Here is a 19,917-nt window from a genome sequence, read left to right as displayed (position 1 = left end):
TGAGTAACATACATGTTTAAAAGAGCATAAATAAGTAACAAATAAAGTATCATGTAGTAGTCCAAGCAAAGCATACGAATAAGGTTCTAAAACTATAGACTAGGCTAAAGCATTCGTACTTTTCCTAATTCCCTATAGTTATGGCTCTGATACCAATCTGTCACACCCCAACCAATGGCGGAAACATCGGGATGAGACGAAGTGTGAAGATTGCTAGAGACATCATAACGCTATTTGTGACAATATTTAGAAAATCCAAATTTCATTTCATTTCATAACTTCAAATAGTCAACATTACAAGAAATTCAAATACGACAAGTTTAACAAAACAACATGATAACATAACAAAATTTTGATACAACATTTTAAACCCTAACGTCTATATGTGTATCTAGGCATCAACGCTATCTCTTTTCTTAGCATCGTCCTCATCAACCTGTAACATGTTTAAAATAATTCAATGCAAAAGCAAAGGCGAGTATACAAGTTTGATACGTACATAGCAAAAGATAAGTTTGAACAATTCCTCATAGCAAGCATGTGATTCAAGATAAACATTTAAACATGGCATGTGTCTAACATATCAAACCAAGAAAACGCAACTTGCTCATGACATAACCAAAGTTTCAGTAGAGGCGGGTCGTTAATCCTATAGCGCTACATATGTCAAGGTTTGGCTCGTACGAAGTTAATGATAAGTTCAACACATAAGAATCACCCAAATTTAAAGTATCAAGCCATCACATATACAAGCATTGTTATAGGAATGTTCGTGTGTTTAGACAAAAGTTCATGTGTAAGTTTCAATAGGTAAACATGTTACACCCCAAAAGTGGTAAAAGTAAAAGGGGAAAAGTACGAGTATACTCACAAAGTTTGCATATGTTTCCCGATTATCCAATTGTTGACGAGTAGAGATTTAGAGTCCGAATGTATAAGGGTTAAGGTTCAAGTATGTTTAGAGTCGAGATTCGGTGTTTAAAACAACATAAAAATAAGATATGAGAATAACATGGAAAATAATCATTTAGTACATATGATGCTTGTTCTTGACACTAGGAAACTCGAAGGAGTTTAGATGTTTTCATGGAACAAGGTTCCATTAGAATCGTGACAAGTTATCATAGTCTAGGATGATGTAATCTAGTACCCCGACATATGAACACTAGTTCATCATCAAAGATTCGATTATTCGAATAATATATTTAGGTTATATAATATATGTCCAATAGTTCAAGCATGAGGTAGAAGATTAAAATCTTCATTTTGGTACCTCTAAATGTCATAGAAGTCATGTAGGAGGTAGGAAGATCAAGTCTTCCATTTAGGCACCTCTATGTGTTCACCACTACACTTGATGTAAAAAAAACAACCAAGGAGGGTCATGAACATACAATGAAGAATAAGAAATTTACACACTAACTAAGAGAAATCATCAAATCATGTGAGGATTGTATGTTTGGACAACCCAAGTTGTTCCATAATCACTCATGTATCAAAGACAAAGTTTGACATGACTTGTGGGTTAAAAACCCTAAACAAAACACCAAGTTTATGAGGTTTAATCCTCTGATTTTAAATGTCTCATCCTTGTTTTTAAGCTTAACCAACCATGGGATAAGTTGTAAGCATTAGGACATAGGTATGAGATGTGTTAGACACAAGTTGCATAGGTTTAAACAAGTTTTTGATGAACATAAAAACAAACAGAAAGTTTATGGACTATTTCGGGGCATTTCCAGGTCTGATTTCTCCAAGGAGAAGTGTAGGAATCGAACCCCATGATTATACAAGCAAATAGGAAAAAGAATCGAGTGAATCGGATAAGAATTGAGTGAGTTATGCTCATTTTCGTGAAGGGGTGTCAATCTACTCGAACCCTTGCTTTCAGCTACGGTTTGGTGGATGTTTTGTGAGTTTTTAGGGTTGCAAAAGTGGTAGGGAGGCTGGTTATAAATGGTATTTATAGGGGGAAGGATTAGGGTTTCAATGGGTTGGGCTTTGGAAGTGTTTAGAAGGGGTTACACCTTGAAACTAGCCCACAAAACCCAACTATATGGGGCTGAATTTTGCTGAATTGGGCTGTCATATTTCTTTATTTTTTTTATTTTTTAAAACATTATAATGAGTAATTTTGTTAATTAAGTTGTGTAATAATATGCAACAATGTTTCCCCTAACTTGTAACAAGGTGAAATATGAAATAAAACATGATTTAACTAGGTAAAAAGTGTAATGTACAAGTTTTATTTACGAAGCAAGTTCCGTATTTTACAACGATTACGATGAAAGAATGGTTATAAGAACACAAGATTTCCAAAGATAGAATTTCACGTAAGGTTTCTAAATGTAGGATGTTTGAAAACGCAGGGCGTTACAGTCTCCCCTCCTTTAGGAAATTTCGTCCCGAAATTTATTCAAGAGGAAGGCTTGAAAGAGTTTTTGGCATAAAGGTGATCATTAAGAATTGAAACTTGGGAAGTTTGAAAGTTTTGAAAAGTACCAAATTTTGGAGAACGTCAAGGTAGATTTGCAAGGGGAAGTTTTTAAGGATAGTATAAAAAAATCATACTTTCGTAAAACCTGTTTATTGAGAGGAACGAAAAGGTTTGTTACTTTAAATAAAGCAATAGAGGTATACTAAGTATAGTTTCACAAGAATCAAGAATAGGGAGGCTATTTTATAGGTAACGAGGTAAGTTAGGACTCAAATGTTTAAACAAGCTGGATTGCGAACGAGTTTTGTATAAAATAATACGAGTATAGAATGAACGAATGACTCTTAAAGAGTACAAGTATGTGAATAGCATAAGTGTTGGATAGATGAACGTAGTGTGTTAAGGATGAAGTCTCGTCATGAATAATCGGATATAATGCGTTTGTGAGTTGCGTGAAGTTGTATTAGGTCCAAAAGGTCTGCAACACACGGAATTTCTCATGGCACGTTTTACGAAAGTTTGGTAACATGGTGAAAACACTTATATATAGGAAGTACCAGCGGCGTATCCACCATGTTTTAACCACATTACGTCCGTTTCGTTACTTGGGGTCATGTTACGTTCCGTGTCTTACCATACACAGTAGTACACTCTATGGTTCTCATACGCCTATCACTATAATCCCGTGTGCACCCGCGATTACACTGATTGTCGCATGATCCACATAGCTTGTACTAGTTATGTATGAATCAAGGTATACATGAATTTGAAAATAAGAATGTGTACGTAGAAGAATGTCGTATGTAAGCATGTTTATGTTTAAGCATGTATGGGACCCACGTAAGCGAATCCCTCGGATTACGCTCGCGTATAGGTACGAATGTACGAATCATGAGTAAGGATGAAAGTATGAGCATAAGTTTAAGTATGAATACGCATGTATGTATGAGCATAAAAATAAAACGTGTAAGTAGTATGTGTACAAGCAGAAGCGTAAAACGTATAAGTAGTATGTGTATGAGTACAAGCATAAAACGTATGAACATAGGTGTAGGTATGAAAAATAAATATTGCGTAACGTTGAGACATTGTAGAGAAAAAAAAGGTTAAGTATGTAGATACGAACGATATAAATGATGTTATCGCGAGATATCGACTAAAATGTGTATGATGATGTGCATGTATAGTTGTTTAAACAAAATGTTGAGTTTGTCGAATCAAAATTAGATTGAGCTTGGTTTGAAAGGTAGAATATAGTTTGTATATGTAAAGGAACATAAAGTACTCATTGGTCATGCTTAACGTATTTTGTAATGATTGAAATGCTACTTTTGTTTAGAAAAAAGGAGTTCACGTATGTTGAAAATTGTCGGTCCCCATGAAGTCTTCTAGCCCACGTGTTTTGAAATTTGGATGACGAGTTAAGCGTTGTAGAGAAGGTTTTTTTTTTATAACGGGTTTGTTTCATTTGCATCAAAACATGAAAATTTTGGACTTTGAAAGTTCTGTGAAAACGTCGACCCTTAGAAAAGAAATTTAGTAAAAGAACTTAGTGATTGTTTAAAAATAATTTTAACAAAGGATTTATTGATGTTGGAAAGAGTATTTGGTAAACGGTCATATAACATCTATGAGGTCTTATAAGTAATTGAGAAAGGTTAGTTTGATTTCGATTAAGAGTGGAAGTCTCTAGTATGATGATATAATGTGAACGTGTTTCAGTTAATAAATCAGATGTGAAGTTCATGGGCAAGAGATTCATTAGACCGATTAAATTGATAGGTAGCATTTCGTAAGGTTTGGAAATTCGTGTAGTAAAACGGTAAAGACATGATTAAGAATCTCGTGTATATGATTTGAGTGAAAATGGATGGTAGAATAAGAAGTACGTTTGATAAACAATGTATTTTGAAATCGGTATAAGTAGGTATTTTGAATAATGATAAATGATTTAGGTATAAAACATGATCGGGTTTGCATAATAAAATATTTTGAAAGATAAGTTTTGGGTAACGGTCACCTAAGTAAGGGAATCACCCCTAACTCGTTGGTGAAGTCGTTTTAAGGGAAGAGGGGTGGAGTCAATCGTCAAGGTAAGGAAGTCACTCCAATCTCGATGATACATCTCCACTAGTTGTTACAAGGAATATGAATTTAAATTATATGAAAATCATGCGTATATAAGTGCATCGAAAAGGTTCGATATGTTGTGCGTGTGAAAAGAGAAATCAAAGGTAAACTCGAGGTTGAAAGATTGCATCGTATAAAATGAACAATAGAAACACATGTTTGACCAAAGTTTGGAGTGTTCCAAAACGGAACTTTGACTAACCAAAGTGGTCGAAAAGTCTTTTGAATTTGAGGAGCATGTTTTGGCCTAATAGGTAAAATACTCTCGCCGACAAGTCGGTTAACGGTATTTACCCTTCCGGTTACTACATGTCCCAAATCAATCGAAATTTCGAGACTTGGCGGGATTTATGAAAAAAATGCCAAGGAGTGGAACTAGTCGACAAGGTGCGGGTTTCACCCCTAACTTGACGATTTCGTATCCTAAGTGTGGTTGGTACTCGTTGGGTCAAAATTTAATTTCGACGTGTTGACGAGGGTCCACTAGAACTTGAAATTTGAGATTTACCATTAAGATGTGGATTTCATGTTGATGCAGATTTTGTGTCCGATGCTTGTCGAATAGATTAGTTTTATTTTATGCTGAATTTGTAATAGTTAGTGAAACGGTCAAACGAACGTGTATAGACCCGCTCGTTTGAAGTGGTCAAACGAGAGGGTTGTTGGTTTGACTGTGTGTGTGTGTTGCTAGACAAAGTTGCTGTGTTGTTATTGGTGTCGAAGGATAAGGCATCGAAGGATTATGAATATCCTTCGATGAGCTCGAAAGATACCCATCGAAGGATGGACCTCGAAGGATATCATTCGAGGTATGTGTGTATCTTTCGAAGACTGTCTGATCGAAGGATGATGTTTCGACCAGTCAGTCTGATCCTTCGACCTGCAGCCTGTGTTTTGGTATAAATACCAACACTTTGTCATTTGCAACATAAGAGTGAGAGCACAAGTGTGTGCAAGAGAGTGTGAGGAGGTCTGGGACCTCACCGGGAGAAATCACCACTTGGTTTCTCCCCGGATGTATACTTCTTTGGTATTAGTTCGGTTGTCATGTAACCGGGCCGACTTGTAATGTTTACTACCGGATTAATACAAAGTTTGTTTGTTATCATCTCTCTTATCTCTTCCATCTTTGAACATAAACATAAAATCACAGTTTCGGTCCCGAAACCTGGACCTACAATTGGTATCAGAGCCATGGTGCCCGATTTAGTAAAACTAACCGTTTACTAAGTCACATGTGCTCTAGATCTGTGATTTTTGTGGGTTTTTGTTCAAGATGTAAAAAGGTGAAAATGAGAAAAACCCAGATCTGGACCCGGAAATCCAGATCTGTGCTAAACCGGGTGTTGGGTTTTATGTTTTTCTCCTAAATCTTCAAGTTTCCATCATCAAAAACTGTATACAAAGTGTTTTCGTCAGATCTGCAGATGAACAGTCCTCCGTGTTCTTGATGTTCTTGACAGCTTCAAATTTCGAAAGATGCTGTTTGTCCATCGAAAGATTGAGCAGCTTTCGAAGGATCAAACAAAATTCAAAGTTCAAATTTTCATGCTTCGAAATTTGCGAAAGTTGGTCACCTACCACATCAACTTTTCACCAACCTGTCGTACTTTCTGTCCTTGTGTCAGAACCATCGAAAGATAACTTTCGATCTCGAAAGATCATCCTTCGATCAAGTAGATTCGAAAGATGAACAGGAGTGCTCGAAAGATCATCAGTTCTTCGAAGGATCAAAAAGACTTCGAAGGATCAACTCTGAAGTGTACGAAGGATCAGCCATGTCCAACTTCGAAAGGTGTTCGAAAGATCTGTGACATGTGCTCGAAAGATGCTCGAAAGATCTGTGACATGTGCTCGAAAGATGCTCGAAAGATATGTGACATGCGCTCGAAAGACTTACGAAAGATCATCTTTCGAAGCTGTCTTGGTGTTTATCTTTCATTTGATGCAGATGTTTCGAAGGATCCAGATGTTGTGGAATTTTATGAGCTCAGACAGTGTGTTGGGGTTAATCATTTAATTCACTTGGAGTCGGGTCGGGTGTTCGCAAGGATTATTCAAACCGGGCTTCAAAGTTTCAACATCAAAATTCGTACGGGCTTTGGGAACACGCGGGGTGATGCAGCATGATGAACACAAGAGATGATGAAAACTTGATGTTTGAAAAATTGTGGGGTAGTCACGGTTACCAATGCAATGGGAAAAATGGTAACGTGACTATTATGGGCCAAACACAACAGTTCCGCTTGGTGGAGGGAATTGGTGAATATTTGACGACAGTTTCTTTGAAGTGGAAAGAATCTGTTAAGGTTTAGAGATTTTGCCAAAGAAATGGGGGGATAAAAATTTTCATTTGTTGAATTTCTTCGGTAAAATTCTAAACGCAATCACAGGTGGTAGAGTTTGTGATTTTCTGGTGTTACAAACGGTTCTGCGTGGAATGTTTTGCACAGACGCTTGAAGATCAAGACTTGATGCAGTTGTTTATGAATGGAACCTTTATCATATGCCGGTTGGAGTATTGGAAGATCAGCGGAAGATCGGTCAATTGATCCTTTTGAGGAAATTGCACAACACTCAACACGGATACGCGTACTTTGAGGGGGAAATCTTATACAATGAGCATCAGGATACTACTTACCTGGATCATCGGTCAAGGGGGAATTTGTCTACACAGAGAAGATGAATACTTGGCTGAAGATTGATTGCAATTGCATTTTCAGCATTCGACAGCAACGGACAAGGGGGAATTTGTTGATGCAGATTTTGTGTCCGATGCTTGTCGAATAGATTAGTTTTATTTTATGCTGAATTTGTAATAGTTAGTGAAACGGTCAAACGAACGTGTATAGACCCGCTCGTTTGAAGTGGTCAAACGAGAGGGTTGTTGGTTTGACTGTGTGTGTGTGTTGCTAGACAAAGTTGCTGTGTTGTTATTGGTGTCGAAGGATAAGGCATCGAAGGATTATGAATATCCTTCGATGAGATCGAAAGATACCCATCGAAGGATGGACCTCGAAGGATATCATTCGAGGTATGTGTGTATCTTTCGAAGACTGTCTGATCGAAGGATGATGTTTCGACCAGTCAGTCTGATCCTTCGACCTGCAGCCTGTGTTTTGGTATAAATACCAACACTTTGTCATTTGCAACATAAGAGTGAGAGCACAAGTGTGTGCAAGAGAGTGTGAGGAGGTCTGGGACCTCACCGGGAGAAATCACCACTTGGTTTCTCCCCGGATGTATACTTCTTTGGTATTAGTTCGGTTGTCATGTAACCGGGCCGACTTGTAATGTTTACTACCGGATTAATACAAAGTTTGTTTGTTATCATCTCTCTTATCTCTTCCATCTTTGAACATAAACATAAAATCACAGTTTCGGTCCCGAAACCTGGACCTACATTTCACTCCTAGCTTAATCGCGATATCTCGTGTAAAAAAAAAAGAATAGGTAGATTGAGAGTCGTTCACCAAATTGTGGGTTTCACGCCTATTTTGGTGAATTCGTCTCATTTGTACAATATGAGTGTTGTCGGATTTAGAATAATCGAGTAAAATGCATGAGGGAAGTGTATGTCGAAGGAGATACACAAACAAGTATAAACACATAAGAAAGCATATCAAGGATGATACTTAAATAATGAAATAAAACAAGTATTAACACATAGAGAAATATGTCAAGAATAACACATAAAGAATCGAACAACGAAACAAGTGTTAACACATAATAATACAAGCATTAATGCGTAAGAATAACATGTCGAATATTACACATGAGTAACATACATGTTTAAAAGAGCATAAATAAGTAACAAATAAAGTATCATGTAGTAGTCCAAGCAAAGCATACGAATAAGGTTCTAAAACTATAGACTAGGCTAAAGCATTCGTACTTTTCCTAATTCCCTATAGTTATGGCTCTGATACCAATCTGTCACACCCCAACCAATGGCGGAAACATCGGGATGAGACGAAGTGTGAAGATTGCTAGAGACATCATAACGCTATTTGTGACAATATTTAGAAAATCCAAATTTCATTTCATTTCATAACTTCAAATAGTCAACATTACAAGAAATTCAAATACGACAAGTTTAACAAAACAACATGATAACATAACAAAATTTTGATACAACATTTTAAACCCTAACGTCTATATGTGTATCTAGGCATCAACGCTATCTCTTTTCTTAGCATCGTCCTCATCAACCTGTAACATGTTTAAAATAATTCAATGCAAAAGCAAAGGCGAGTATACAAGTTTGATACGTACATAGCAAAAGATAAGTTTGAACAATTCCTCATAGCAAGCATGTGATTCAAGATAAACATTTAAACATGGCATGTGTCTAACATATCAAACCAAGAAAACGCAACTTGCTCATGACATAACCAAAGTTTCAGTAGAGGCGGGTCGTTAATCCTATAGCGCTACATATGTCAAGGTTTGGCTCGTACGAAGTTAATGATAAGTTCAACACATAAGAATCACCCAAATTTAAAGTATCAAGCCATCACATATACAAGCATTGTTATAGGAATGTTCGTGTGTTTAGACAAAAGTTCATGTGTAAGTTTCAATAGGTAAACATGTTACACCCCAAAAGTGGTAAAAGTAAAAGGGGAAAAGTACGAGTATACTCACAAAGTTTGCATATGTTTCCCGATTATCCAATTGTTGACGAGTAGAGATTTAGAGTCCGAATGTATAAGGGTTAAGGTTCAAGTATGTTTAGAGTCGAGATTCGGTGTTTAAAACAACATAAAAATAAGATATGAGAATAACATGGAAAATAATCATTTAGTACATATGATGCTTGTTCTTGACACTAGGAAACTCGAAGGAGTTTAGATGTTTTCATGGAACAAGGTTCCATTAGAATCGTGACAAGTTATCATAGTCTAGGATGATGTAATCTAGTACCCCGACATATGAACACTAGTTCATCATCAAAGATTCGATTATTCGAATAATATATTTAGGTTATATAATATATGTCCAATAGTTCAAGCATGAGGTAGAAGATTAAAATCTTCATTTTGGTACCTCTAAATGTCATAGAAGTCATCTAGGAGGTAGGAAGATCAAGTCTTCCATTTAGGCACCTCTATGTGTTCACCACTACACTTGATGTAAAAAAAACAACCAAGGAGGGTCATGAACATACAATGAAGAATAAGAAATATACACACTAACTAAGAGAAATCATCAAATCATGTGAGGATTGTATGTTTGGACAACCTAAGTTGTTCCATAATCACTCATGTATCAAAGACAAAGTTTGACATGACTTGTGGGTTAAAAACCCTAAACAAAACACCAAGTTTATGAGGTTTAATCCTCTGATTTTAAATGTCTCATCCTTGTTTTTAAGCTTAACCAACCATGGGATAAGTCGTAAGCATTAGGACATAGGTATGAGATGTGTTAGACACAAGTTGCATAGGTTTAAACAAGTTTTTGATGAACATAAAAACAAACAGAAAGTTTATGGACTATTTCGGGGCATTTCCAGGTCTGATTTCTCCAAGGAGAAGTCTAGGAATCGAACCCCATGATTATACAAGCAAGTAGGAAAAAGAATCGAGTGAATCGGATAAGAATTGAGTGAGTTATGCTCATTTTCGTGAAGGGGTGTCAATCTATTCGAACCCTTGCTTTCAGCTACGGTTTGGTGGATGTTTTGTGAGTTTTTAGGGTTGCAAAAGTGGTAGGGAGGCTGGTTATAAGTGGTATTTATAGGGGGAAGGATTAGGGCTTCAATGGGTTGGGCTTTGGAAGTGTTTAGAAGGGGTTACACCTTGAAACTAGCCCACAAAACCCAACTATATGGGGCTGAATTTTGCTGAATTGGGCTGCCATATTTCTTTATTTTTTTATTTTTTAAAACATTATAATGAGTAATTTTGTTAATTAAGTTGTGTAATAATATGCAACAATGTTTCCCCTAACTTGTAACAAGGTGAAATATGAAATAAAACATGATTTAACTAGGTAAAAAGTGTAATGTACAAGTTTTATTTACGAAGCAAGTTCCGTATTTTACAACGATTACGATGAAAGAATAGTTATAAGAACACAAGATTTCCAAAGATAGAATTTCACATAAGGTTTCTAAATGTAGGATGTTTGAAAACGCAGGGCGTTACACATAATAATGTACGTTTACATAAAATAAAGTGCATTGTTACACTTTTTTAGATTATTGTAAAAATAAAGTGTGTTGTTACATGCAACTTTTTTCTAGATATGTTTTTTTTTTTGTTTTTTGTTCAAGAAGATGAATGTTTTTAATTTCTTGATTTATCAATTTTTGTGTAAAATTTGGTCAAGAAAAAATGCATGTTACATTTTTCCGTGTCACATAAATAATGTACGTTTATATAAAATAAAGTGCATTGTTACACTTTTTTAGATTATTGTAAAAATAAAGTGTGTTGTTATATGCAACTTTTTTCTGGATATGTTGTTTTTTTTTATTCAAGAAGATGAATGTTTTTAATTTCTTGATTTATCAATTTTTTTGTGTAAAATTTGTTCAAGAAAAAATGCATGTTACATTTGTCCGTGTCACATAAATAATGTACGTTTACATAAAATAAAGTGCATTGTTACACTTTTTTAGATTATTGTAAAAATAAAGTGTGTTGTTACATTTTTTTTATGTTACAATATGACAATCAGTTTCAGAGTTAAAAAAATCATACATGTGTAACATGTTTTTATGTTTTGATTAATCTTCCATTTTTGTCTTTTTTTTTTACAGTTCAAGTGGATGCCTGTTTATAAGGTGGGTCGACCAACCCATGTGCCCTTGATTTGCTATGATTATTCCGGGACTATTGTGAACTATTAACAGGCTACAAGTTAAGGTTATAGCTCGTGAAGATGAAATTAGAAAGAAGAAAACCATTACTTGATTTATGATTTTCGTTGTTGTAACTTCCACAATGTTTGTTTGTACTCTTGGATTGATTTCAAAGTTTTTATATTTAATGTGTAACTTTCCTTTGGCCCACTTCCTTCACGTTTTACAAAGTACATTGGACCTGCAAATTATATAACACAATGCAACATCATTCGTAGCATTTAATTCAAAAGTATAAGACAAAAACATAAAAAAATGAAATAAAAACAATCTAAAAATCATCAGAGAAAAAGAGAGAATACATAAAATAATGAAAGAAAAGTACATGTGAGTTTCTAGAAAATTAATGAGTGACATAAATTTACTGCACTTTCTTTGTTCCAATATTACCCTTCATCACATGAAATACATTAAAAAATTGAGATAAAATACACAAAAGCAACTGATGGGGCAAAAGTGAATCCTAACCATCCATCAAGTATGATCAATGGTTGTTATTGGGTTTTCAGGGTTTATTCAACTCAAGTGGGTTTTCAATTTATTCTCGCCCTATATATATATATATATATATATATATATATATATATATATATATATATATATATATATATATATATATAGGATAAAGATCCGTTAGGAACCACCCTTTATTGCGAGAATCGCGAGAACCAATGTAAACACATGGCAAATTTGTAATTAAGTGACATTTAATAAAAAAACACGCGCTCCTCTTATTTCAGCCCCTGTTCACCATCGTCATTCACAATCTAGGGTTTCATCAGAGATCTTGCATCCATCGACTACGACGATCTTACAGCGACGACTGATATCCAAAGAATAGCATAATCTTCAATTGAGTTTTCCTGTTTCTATCTTTCGCCAATCCTCACACATTTCTTCAATCGGTTTTGGATTTATATGATATCATTCAAACGTAGGAATACCTAATTTTCATCCGATTTTGGATTCTGCTTCGATTATCTTCATTATTCACTGATTTGTTCGGTTTTCTTCATAATCTGCAGGTTTTAGTTTTCGAATCCAATTTAGATGTTTATGCTATGATTTCAATTTATGATTTGCCCTTGATTCGAATCTCGTTTTGAAAGATTATTTGGTTGTTCTGGAATCGAAACAAGTTGCAATGACAGGACGATGGCTGCTGTAAGTAATTCAATTTTACATATAGCATACTCCAGCAGGTTTTATTCTATTCGAATCCCAAATAAATTAGGCATTCTTGTTTGGTGTTTGGTGGTAGTTGCAGGTCAGAAGTGATGGTGAATTTTTAGCCAAGTGGTATCTTCTCAGGTAAAAGGTTCATATATAAATCTTTAATTGGTCAATAGATGGTATTTTATATCCATTTTATGTAAATTGTGACTCGTTCAATGATATACTCCTTTGCAGCATGTTCACAATTGTTTTATGATGTAAAATATGATTACTCAATATTATATGCACATGTGCATTGTGTCAATTTCATCATGTTTTATGTTGTACATTATGGTTACTCAATATTATATGCACATGTGCATTGTGTCAATTGCATCATGTTTTATGTTGTACATTATGGTTACTCAATATTATATGCACATATATTATCTCCACTTTGGGGTTTCGGTAGTTCACCAGCACTAGCTCATGGTCTTCTCACTCGGCCGAGAGGCATTAACGGCAGTTCACGGCGGCGGAGAGCCGTGCACGGTGGTTTTCATGGCATATAGATATTCGTGTTCATGTACTTCATGGCGGTTGCAGTCAGCACGATGTTTACAGTTGCATATGGCGTCTTCGTGTCGATCCTCGTTTATCCGATGAACCTCCTCATATATTATCTGAATATCATCATCATACAACATCTGATGCCGACTTTGGTGGTACATCTGTTGTCAATCCCGTTGATAGTCACAGAATTATGTCTAAAACTGTTGAAAGTCGACATACCCTTCATAGGTTTGAAATTCAGACTCTTGACTCTATGTCTACATCATTTTGACAGCACCTACAAATACAAATCATCAAGAGTTACAATTCATTTGATTTGTGACTAAAGGTATTATGTTGACTGTAAATGATGTTTATACTTTTGTAAATGATATTGTAATAAATGATGTGCACATGTGCATTATATTGACTGTAAATGATGTTGTATTAAATTATATGCACATGTGCATCATGTTGATTGTAAATGATATTGTATTAACTTATATGCACATGTGCATTATGTTGAAAATTATACCATGTCGTTGATGTATGGATTCTGTTTATGTATGGATTCTGAACAGGTGTCTTATGGATGACTATCCAATTATGTACAGAATGGCATTAAACAAAGGGTCTTGGGTGGCGGACAACTACAAAAAAATGGAAGAACAAGCCGACAACCGGGGAGGCATGGTAGAGTTTATGCATCTTATGGCGTGCTGAGAAACACCAGAGTGAAGACGGGTCAAGATGGGTGGGGTTGGCACTGATGTTGATGCTGAATTCCCTACTCTAAATAGGATGTTTAATCTCTAGGAGGACATTGTGATGATGTACAACACTTATGATACAACAACTGGATTTTCCACACGCAACTACTTATATATTGGTTATCACTTGTTTTTTGTTTACATTCATTGTTTATACTTATTGTTTATCTACTTAACGGTGTAATATTCATGTCCATTTAACATAAATTACCAATATGTCCACTGTTTCAACACATGCACATGTGCATTACCCAACGCGTGCATTTTCAACATTGAAACCGTAGCATCTAAACTTGTTGATTTGTTGTTTCTAATGTCATTATGTTTTAAGTGCATGTACTCCATTTTCAATCCACCTATTATACATTGCAACATATACATTATGCACATGTGCATTGCCACCATATACTATGTCAAACAACATTAAACATTACTACCTTTACGTTATGCACATGTGCATTGCCAACATAATTTATGCCACATTATATCACATCAATATGTGTCTGGGTATTTCCAACATATATTATACCATACACCATACAACATTGTAAACTACATATCCTATACCAAACACCATCATGAAAATTAAAGATAAGCGAAAGAAGGCCGCACGTTTATGCAACAAATGTAACAAATATGTTTTCGGCCATGATTCACGCAACTGCGAAAAAATCAAGGCTGCCAAACTTGCTGCACGAGCAGATAAACGTGCTGTTGCTATTGCTGCTGTACTACCTGCTCCGTCTGAATCCGGTTCTGATGATGTTGATCCTGATGACACCGATGAGTATTCTGATGAGAATTCTTCTTCTGATGATGATAATCTTGATGATACCCCTGAAGTCCCTACATATGTGCAAGAACCCGAGCAAACTCTTAGACGTTCGACCAGACGTCGTAAATCAACCAACCCGACTCGTGATTCTTGATTGATCTATTACCTATTACAACTTATTATCGAACTTAACTACTTATGACTATCAATATTTGTTTTGATTATGTTTCTTAATGGACTATTTATGCGTTTTTTAATATATTCATCATTGGCATCATCCTAATTTGTTATCAATTATGTATTACATGTAATTATTTGTGATTTTATTATTACCCACTTAACATAATGTAATTTTATTACTACCCATTTAACTTACAATATTAATATTAATGCCTAACTTATAATATGCACATGTGCATACATATCGACCAGTTGTATCTAATAGTTGAATCATCTTGTTTATTGAAATACCATTGTTTATTATTATACATGTTACTAATATTAATATAAAACCGTTTGTTATGCCTTACATATAACTATACCCATTTGTAATACCTTACATACTACAATGTACGTTATATAACTTTATGCACATGTGCATACCCATCATTTAATTTATTAACCAACATAATATAACATATTTTAACAATCGTGTACATCTATAACACATTATATATTACTAACACACATTTAATCATTACTAACATTCATTACCAAGCATCTTGTTAGTTTAACCATTTTAATGCACATGTGCATAAACAGCAACAACCAATACGAACTCCAAACATCGATTACTATATCAGCTAAAATACCAACTGATTATTATATCAACTACTATACCAGCTGTTGTCAACCAAAAGTATTAGTGTCATAATAGACCACTTCCAACCACATTAAACCAAAACTATAAACGACATCATAACAAAGTACCATCTTAAGTGTTAAAACAAACAAAACAAAACAAAGTACTAGTTTCATTAACATAAATCACCAACAAAACAGAAATACTATATGTTCCTAAAGTTAATAACCTGCTGTGTTAACTCATACCCTCAAACTTATCCTCATTCTTCCATTTGTCAAGCATATTCCAGCATTTTTCTTGTTTCATCGCCTCTTTGTCTAACGTTTTCCGCATATTTTCATCTCTCAAACCACGTGTTTTCTCTTTTGCAAGTTCCATGACAGTTTCCTTGTACATGTTTGCCTCTGATAATAACAGTTTTGTTGATATCTTCATCCTCAAGTTTTTCAGTTGCATGTCTTGAATATCTTTCCGCGTACTAAAACCGCTTTCAAACTTGACATCGCTCCATTTGTACATCTCCACGTGTCGCATAGCGAACACACCGCAATCGTTGAAATTATCACTCGTTGCCCATTCCAATTTTTTATGTTTAACCTATGTGCAAACACATTAATACATGTATGAAATGTTTGTACACACTAATGCACATGTGCATTTTGAATATTGATTAAAAATTCAAAATAACACATACCATCAACAACATTGTCATCTTTATCACCAACTTTAGATGTTGATAACCTTCTGTTCTTTACCATGCGCACCTCACCAACACCTTTGTTTGGTGTTTCCACCTGTTTCCGTTCATTATTCCTCACCTTCATGTCCTTTTTTACAACTTTTTTCACATCTGCATTCATAAACTCAATATGTTTATACAAATTATATTAATACAAAACAACATTAATGTAATGATGCACATGTGCATGAAATAACTTTTAATTAATGAACATCCAAAATATTAATTACTACAATGATGACCTTTCGTCCCTCGACTTTAATACCAATATCTATGTTAAACCGCATACGTAACAATGATGACCCCTTTTGTTTACCATGCATATAATTTTCCGTTGTGACTGCGTCTTACAATGATGACCCTTCGTCCCTCGACTTTAATACCAATATAACTTTTTTCATTTTCTTTTCCAACTTTCTTTCCATTGCAATTCTGCAATGAACGTGTGCATATACGTTAAATACCTTAATAACCTAGGATGACAAATTATGCGCATGCGCATAGTAACATATGTTGTCAGTTTATGCACATGTGCATATATGTATATATCACACATCAATATCTTGTTGCCACATTCTAACATAAAATACATTTGTGCATAACTATTCACATGTTATTACAAAATATGCACACGTGCATATTAAATTAATATGATAATCTTTGCACATGTTCATAACTATATATCACACAAACTTACCTTAATAACATATTCTGTTAAACATCTGATGTAAACATATGCATATGTGCATGACAATATTTCTCATAATACACACCAAAGTTTGAATTAACAAATTATATGTAATATAAAGAAGTACGAACGAATTGTGTAAACTTGCAAACTGTCACGCGAACTATGCACATGTGCATATTGAACTATTATGAATATATGCACATGTGCATAACTATATATCACATATACTTACCTTAATAACATATTCTATTAAACCTAGTTAAACCTATGATGTAAACATATGCACATGTGCATAACAAAATATACCACAATACAGAATGAAGTTTGAATCGCCAAATTATATATCATATAATGAAGTACGAACGAATTGTATAAACTTGCAAAGTGACTCGAGTTATATGACAGAGTTCTATGACAATATCTATATTACATTGCACAATATCTATGTTAAACCTCATACGTAACAGTGATTATGACGACGATTTCCGACTATACTGACATATTGACTATTATTATAATCACGTTGCCCTAATTACGAACGAAATAGAGATCCACAATGTTTTTAATCATGTTGCTATAATTACAAATTGATGAAGAATATATGATCGATGATTATGTTCCTAATATAAGTTATACGACTCATTATGGACGAATTTTAGGAACTAACCTCAATTATATGATGAAATCTGAAATATATGCTTGTAAAATATCAAATCTCCAATAAAATGTCACTCCAAATGCTTCAAAACGGTGAACTGATGATCGCGAATGTGATTATGTATTTGAGTCGATGATGTAATTGTTTGTAACAGAAGAACTGATTCAATATGATGGTGAAATGTTGAGATAATCGTGAAAGAGAATCAGATTCAGATTGGGGAGATAGATTGGGGATATTTCTTGGACGTGAATGATATTATTGGATATAGTTAATTTTCTAATTAAAGTCCGATCATATGCGCGTGTTTTAAAAGTTGCTTGGGTATTTACAAAATTGCCCCCTGTTCACATTGGTTCTCGCGGTTCTCGCAATAAAGGTGGTTCTCGCATGAACCCTACCCTATATACATACATACATATATATATATATATATATATATATATATATATATATATCTGACATGTTTTTTTTGTGACAGATTACTAAATTGAACGCTAGAGGGTGTTCCCATGCTTCGGCATTGGTCATCTTCTAAGCCAAGGAGTTTCTTCATGCGTTATAGATCATGAGCTCTAGGCACGACTTAATTTCACAACCAAAACTGACCTGGATTTTAGTGTAGCTAACACTTGCCACTGATGATAGTTGTTAAAAAAATATTTAATTAGAGGTGTCGCGTAATGTTATAACAATACGCATTCGGGTGAATATTTTGTGTCAAATGAGTATTTTTACGAAATAATAATGTAGTTTTTCTTAAGTACCTGATTAGACATAAAGACAAACGGGATCACTAACAATGAGCCATCGTAGTCTAACAAGACAGTAGTAGGGTGTTTGGCATTAAAACTCTCAACCAAGTTGTTCCCATCGTAATATGTAGAAGATGGGACCAGAGAGCATTTTCAATAAATAGGGAGATGTAAGACTAATAAAAGACGCATCACTAACACCAAGTGGGGTACATCACGTACATCTTAATGTTATTTCTTTTTGTACACATTCACTTTACAATCCCAGAAAGTAGAAATTAAAGGTTGAAATTGAAAATAGCTGATTAGATAACAGGCAAACAAATAGTTGTTTTGGTGTAGGTTAAATGGGCATCACTTTCAAAATGACATAAGGGATTAATGTGCCGATATTTGTGTTTAGCATAAACTGATACGTATATATGTATGAAAGATAAATTTAAATTTTAGTCGTTTGAGAAATGATATTTGGTCCCTGATCTACTAATAAATTGTCATATTTTCGTGGGTTTGGGCATTGTATATTGATACGATATTAAGTTAGTAATGAATTGTTGTTTGTGTCCAATACAAGAGATAAAATTACTAATTTTGTTTGTTATTAAAATAAATTTACATAAAATAACTAATTTCATATATTATTTTAAAATAAAGTTATGTAAAATAACACTATTATAAAATTGTCTTGTATGTTCCGACAATATTATGTAGATCTTATGTGGACACGGTGATATTTTTTACAAGAAAAATCAACTTTTAAAAAATAATATATTATGAGGGATGGGGTATGACAATTAAGAGAAGAGTGTACGTTTAGCCACAAATAAAGTGGGATGAGATTTTGGGATGGAATATTTGGTTGGCGACCCTATTTCGGTTCAAAGAGTGGGAAGTTGGAGAAATAATGTGGCACTCTGTCATTGGTACAAAGAGAGGAACGTTCAAAATTTTGGTTATAATTTTGATTCACTTTGAAATTTGAATCATTTGGTTCAAAATGAGGTAACACTCTCTTGTTGGTATAAAGGAGTACAAGTAAAACATACAGGGAGAGGTTATGTTTAACATCACCTCTATCTATCTGGTTTTGATCAAATCCTCGTGCCAAAATTTCCGATAATGTAGATTAAAAATAATATATATTCTTTTAAGTTATGTGTACTGGTTTAACTAAAAAAATGAAAAAGTTTTTGTTACGTTACTGTCATGTAGGCTATGAGACTTTAACTAATAAAACCCTTAAAAGTGTGTAGTAGTTTTGCAAACCACTTTATCAAAATAATGTTTCAATTAATAAATAAAAGATATTAAACTAAAAGTGGATGAAGTGTAATTTTATGATTAATTTTGGAAATTAAATGGAATATGAAAGCGGGGCAGGGTTCGTAAGTGGGCTCACGCCCTTCAAATGTAAGTGGGTAGTGGTTTGGCGGATGTTATAATGGTGATGTGATCAGGGCTTAGCCCACTACGGGTAGTCTTACATTCTCTGCTAGTGTATGAAGAGAAAATATATCTAAAATCATCTTTCTATCCAAGTTAAAAGATGTAATTTGTATAACTACACAAATTCAATAAT

The 19,917-nt window shown here is 34.3% G+C and overlaps 1 protein-coding gene across 1 annotated transcript; it reads right to left on the bottom strand.

Moving 5' to 3' along the window:
* Positions 1 to 15,635: 15,635 nt before the first annotated feature.
* On the bottom strand, positions 15,636 to 16,318 carry LOC118484956. Its single transcript, XM_035981096.1, has 2 exons — positions 16,190 to 16,318; positions 15,636 to 16,092 (listed from the first exon to the last, which is right to left on the bottom strand). The coding sequence occupies exons 1-2, from the start codon at positions 16,205 to 16,207 to the stop codon at positions 15,730 to 15,732; spliced, it is 381 nt and encodes a 126-aa protein (XP_035836989.1). The 5' UTR covers positions 16,208 to 16,318; the 3' UTR covers positions 15,636 to 15,729.
* Between the last annotated feature and the right edge of the window lie 3,599 nt (positions 16,319 to 19,917).

The sequence above is a fragment of the Helianthus annuus genome, chromosome 12 (genome assembly GCF_002127325.2).
Source record: "Helianthus annuus cultivar XRQ/B chromosome 12, HanXRQr2.0-SUNRISE, whole genome shotgun sequence".
Classification (NCBI taxonomy): domain Eukaryota; kingdom Viridiplantae; phylum Streptophyta; class Magnoliopsida; order Asterales; family Asteraceae; genus Helianthus; species Helianthus annuus.
Note: the sequence above shows the minus strand (reverse complement) of the source record. Positions and strands in the feature narration are given on the sequence as shown.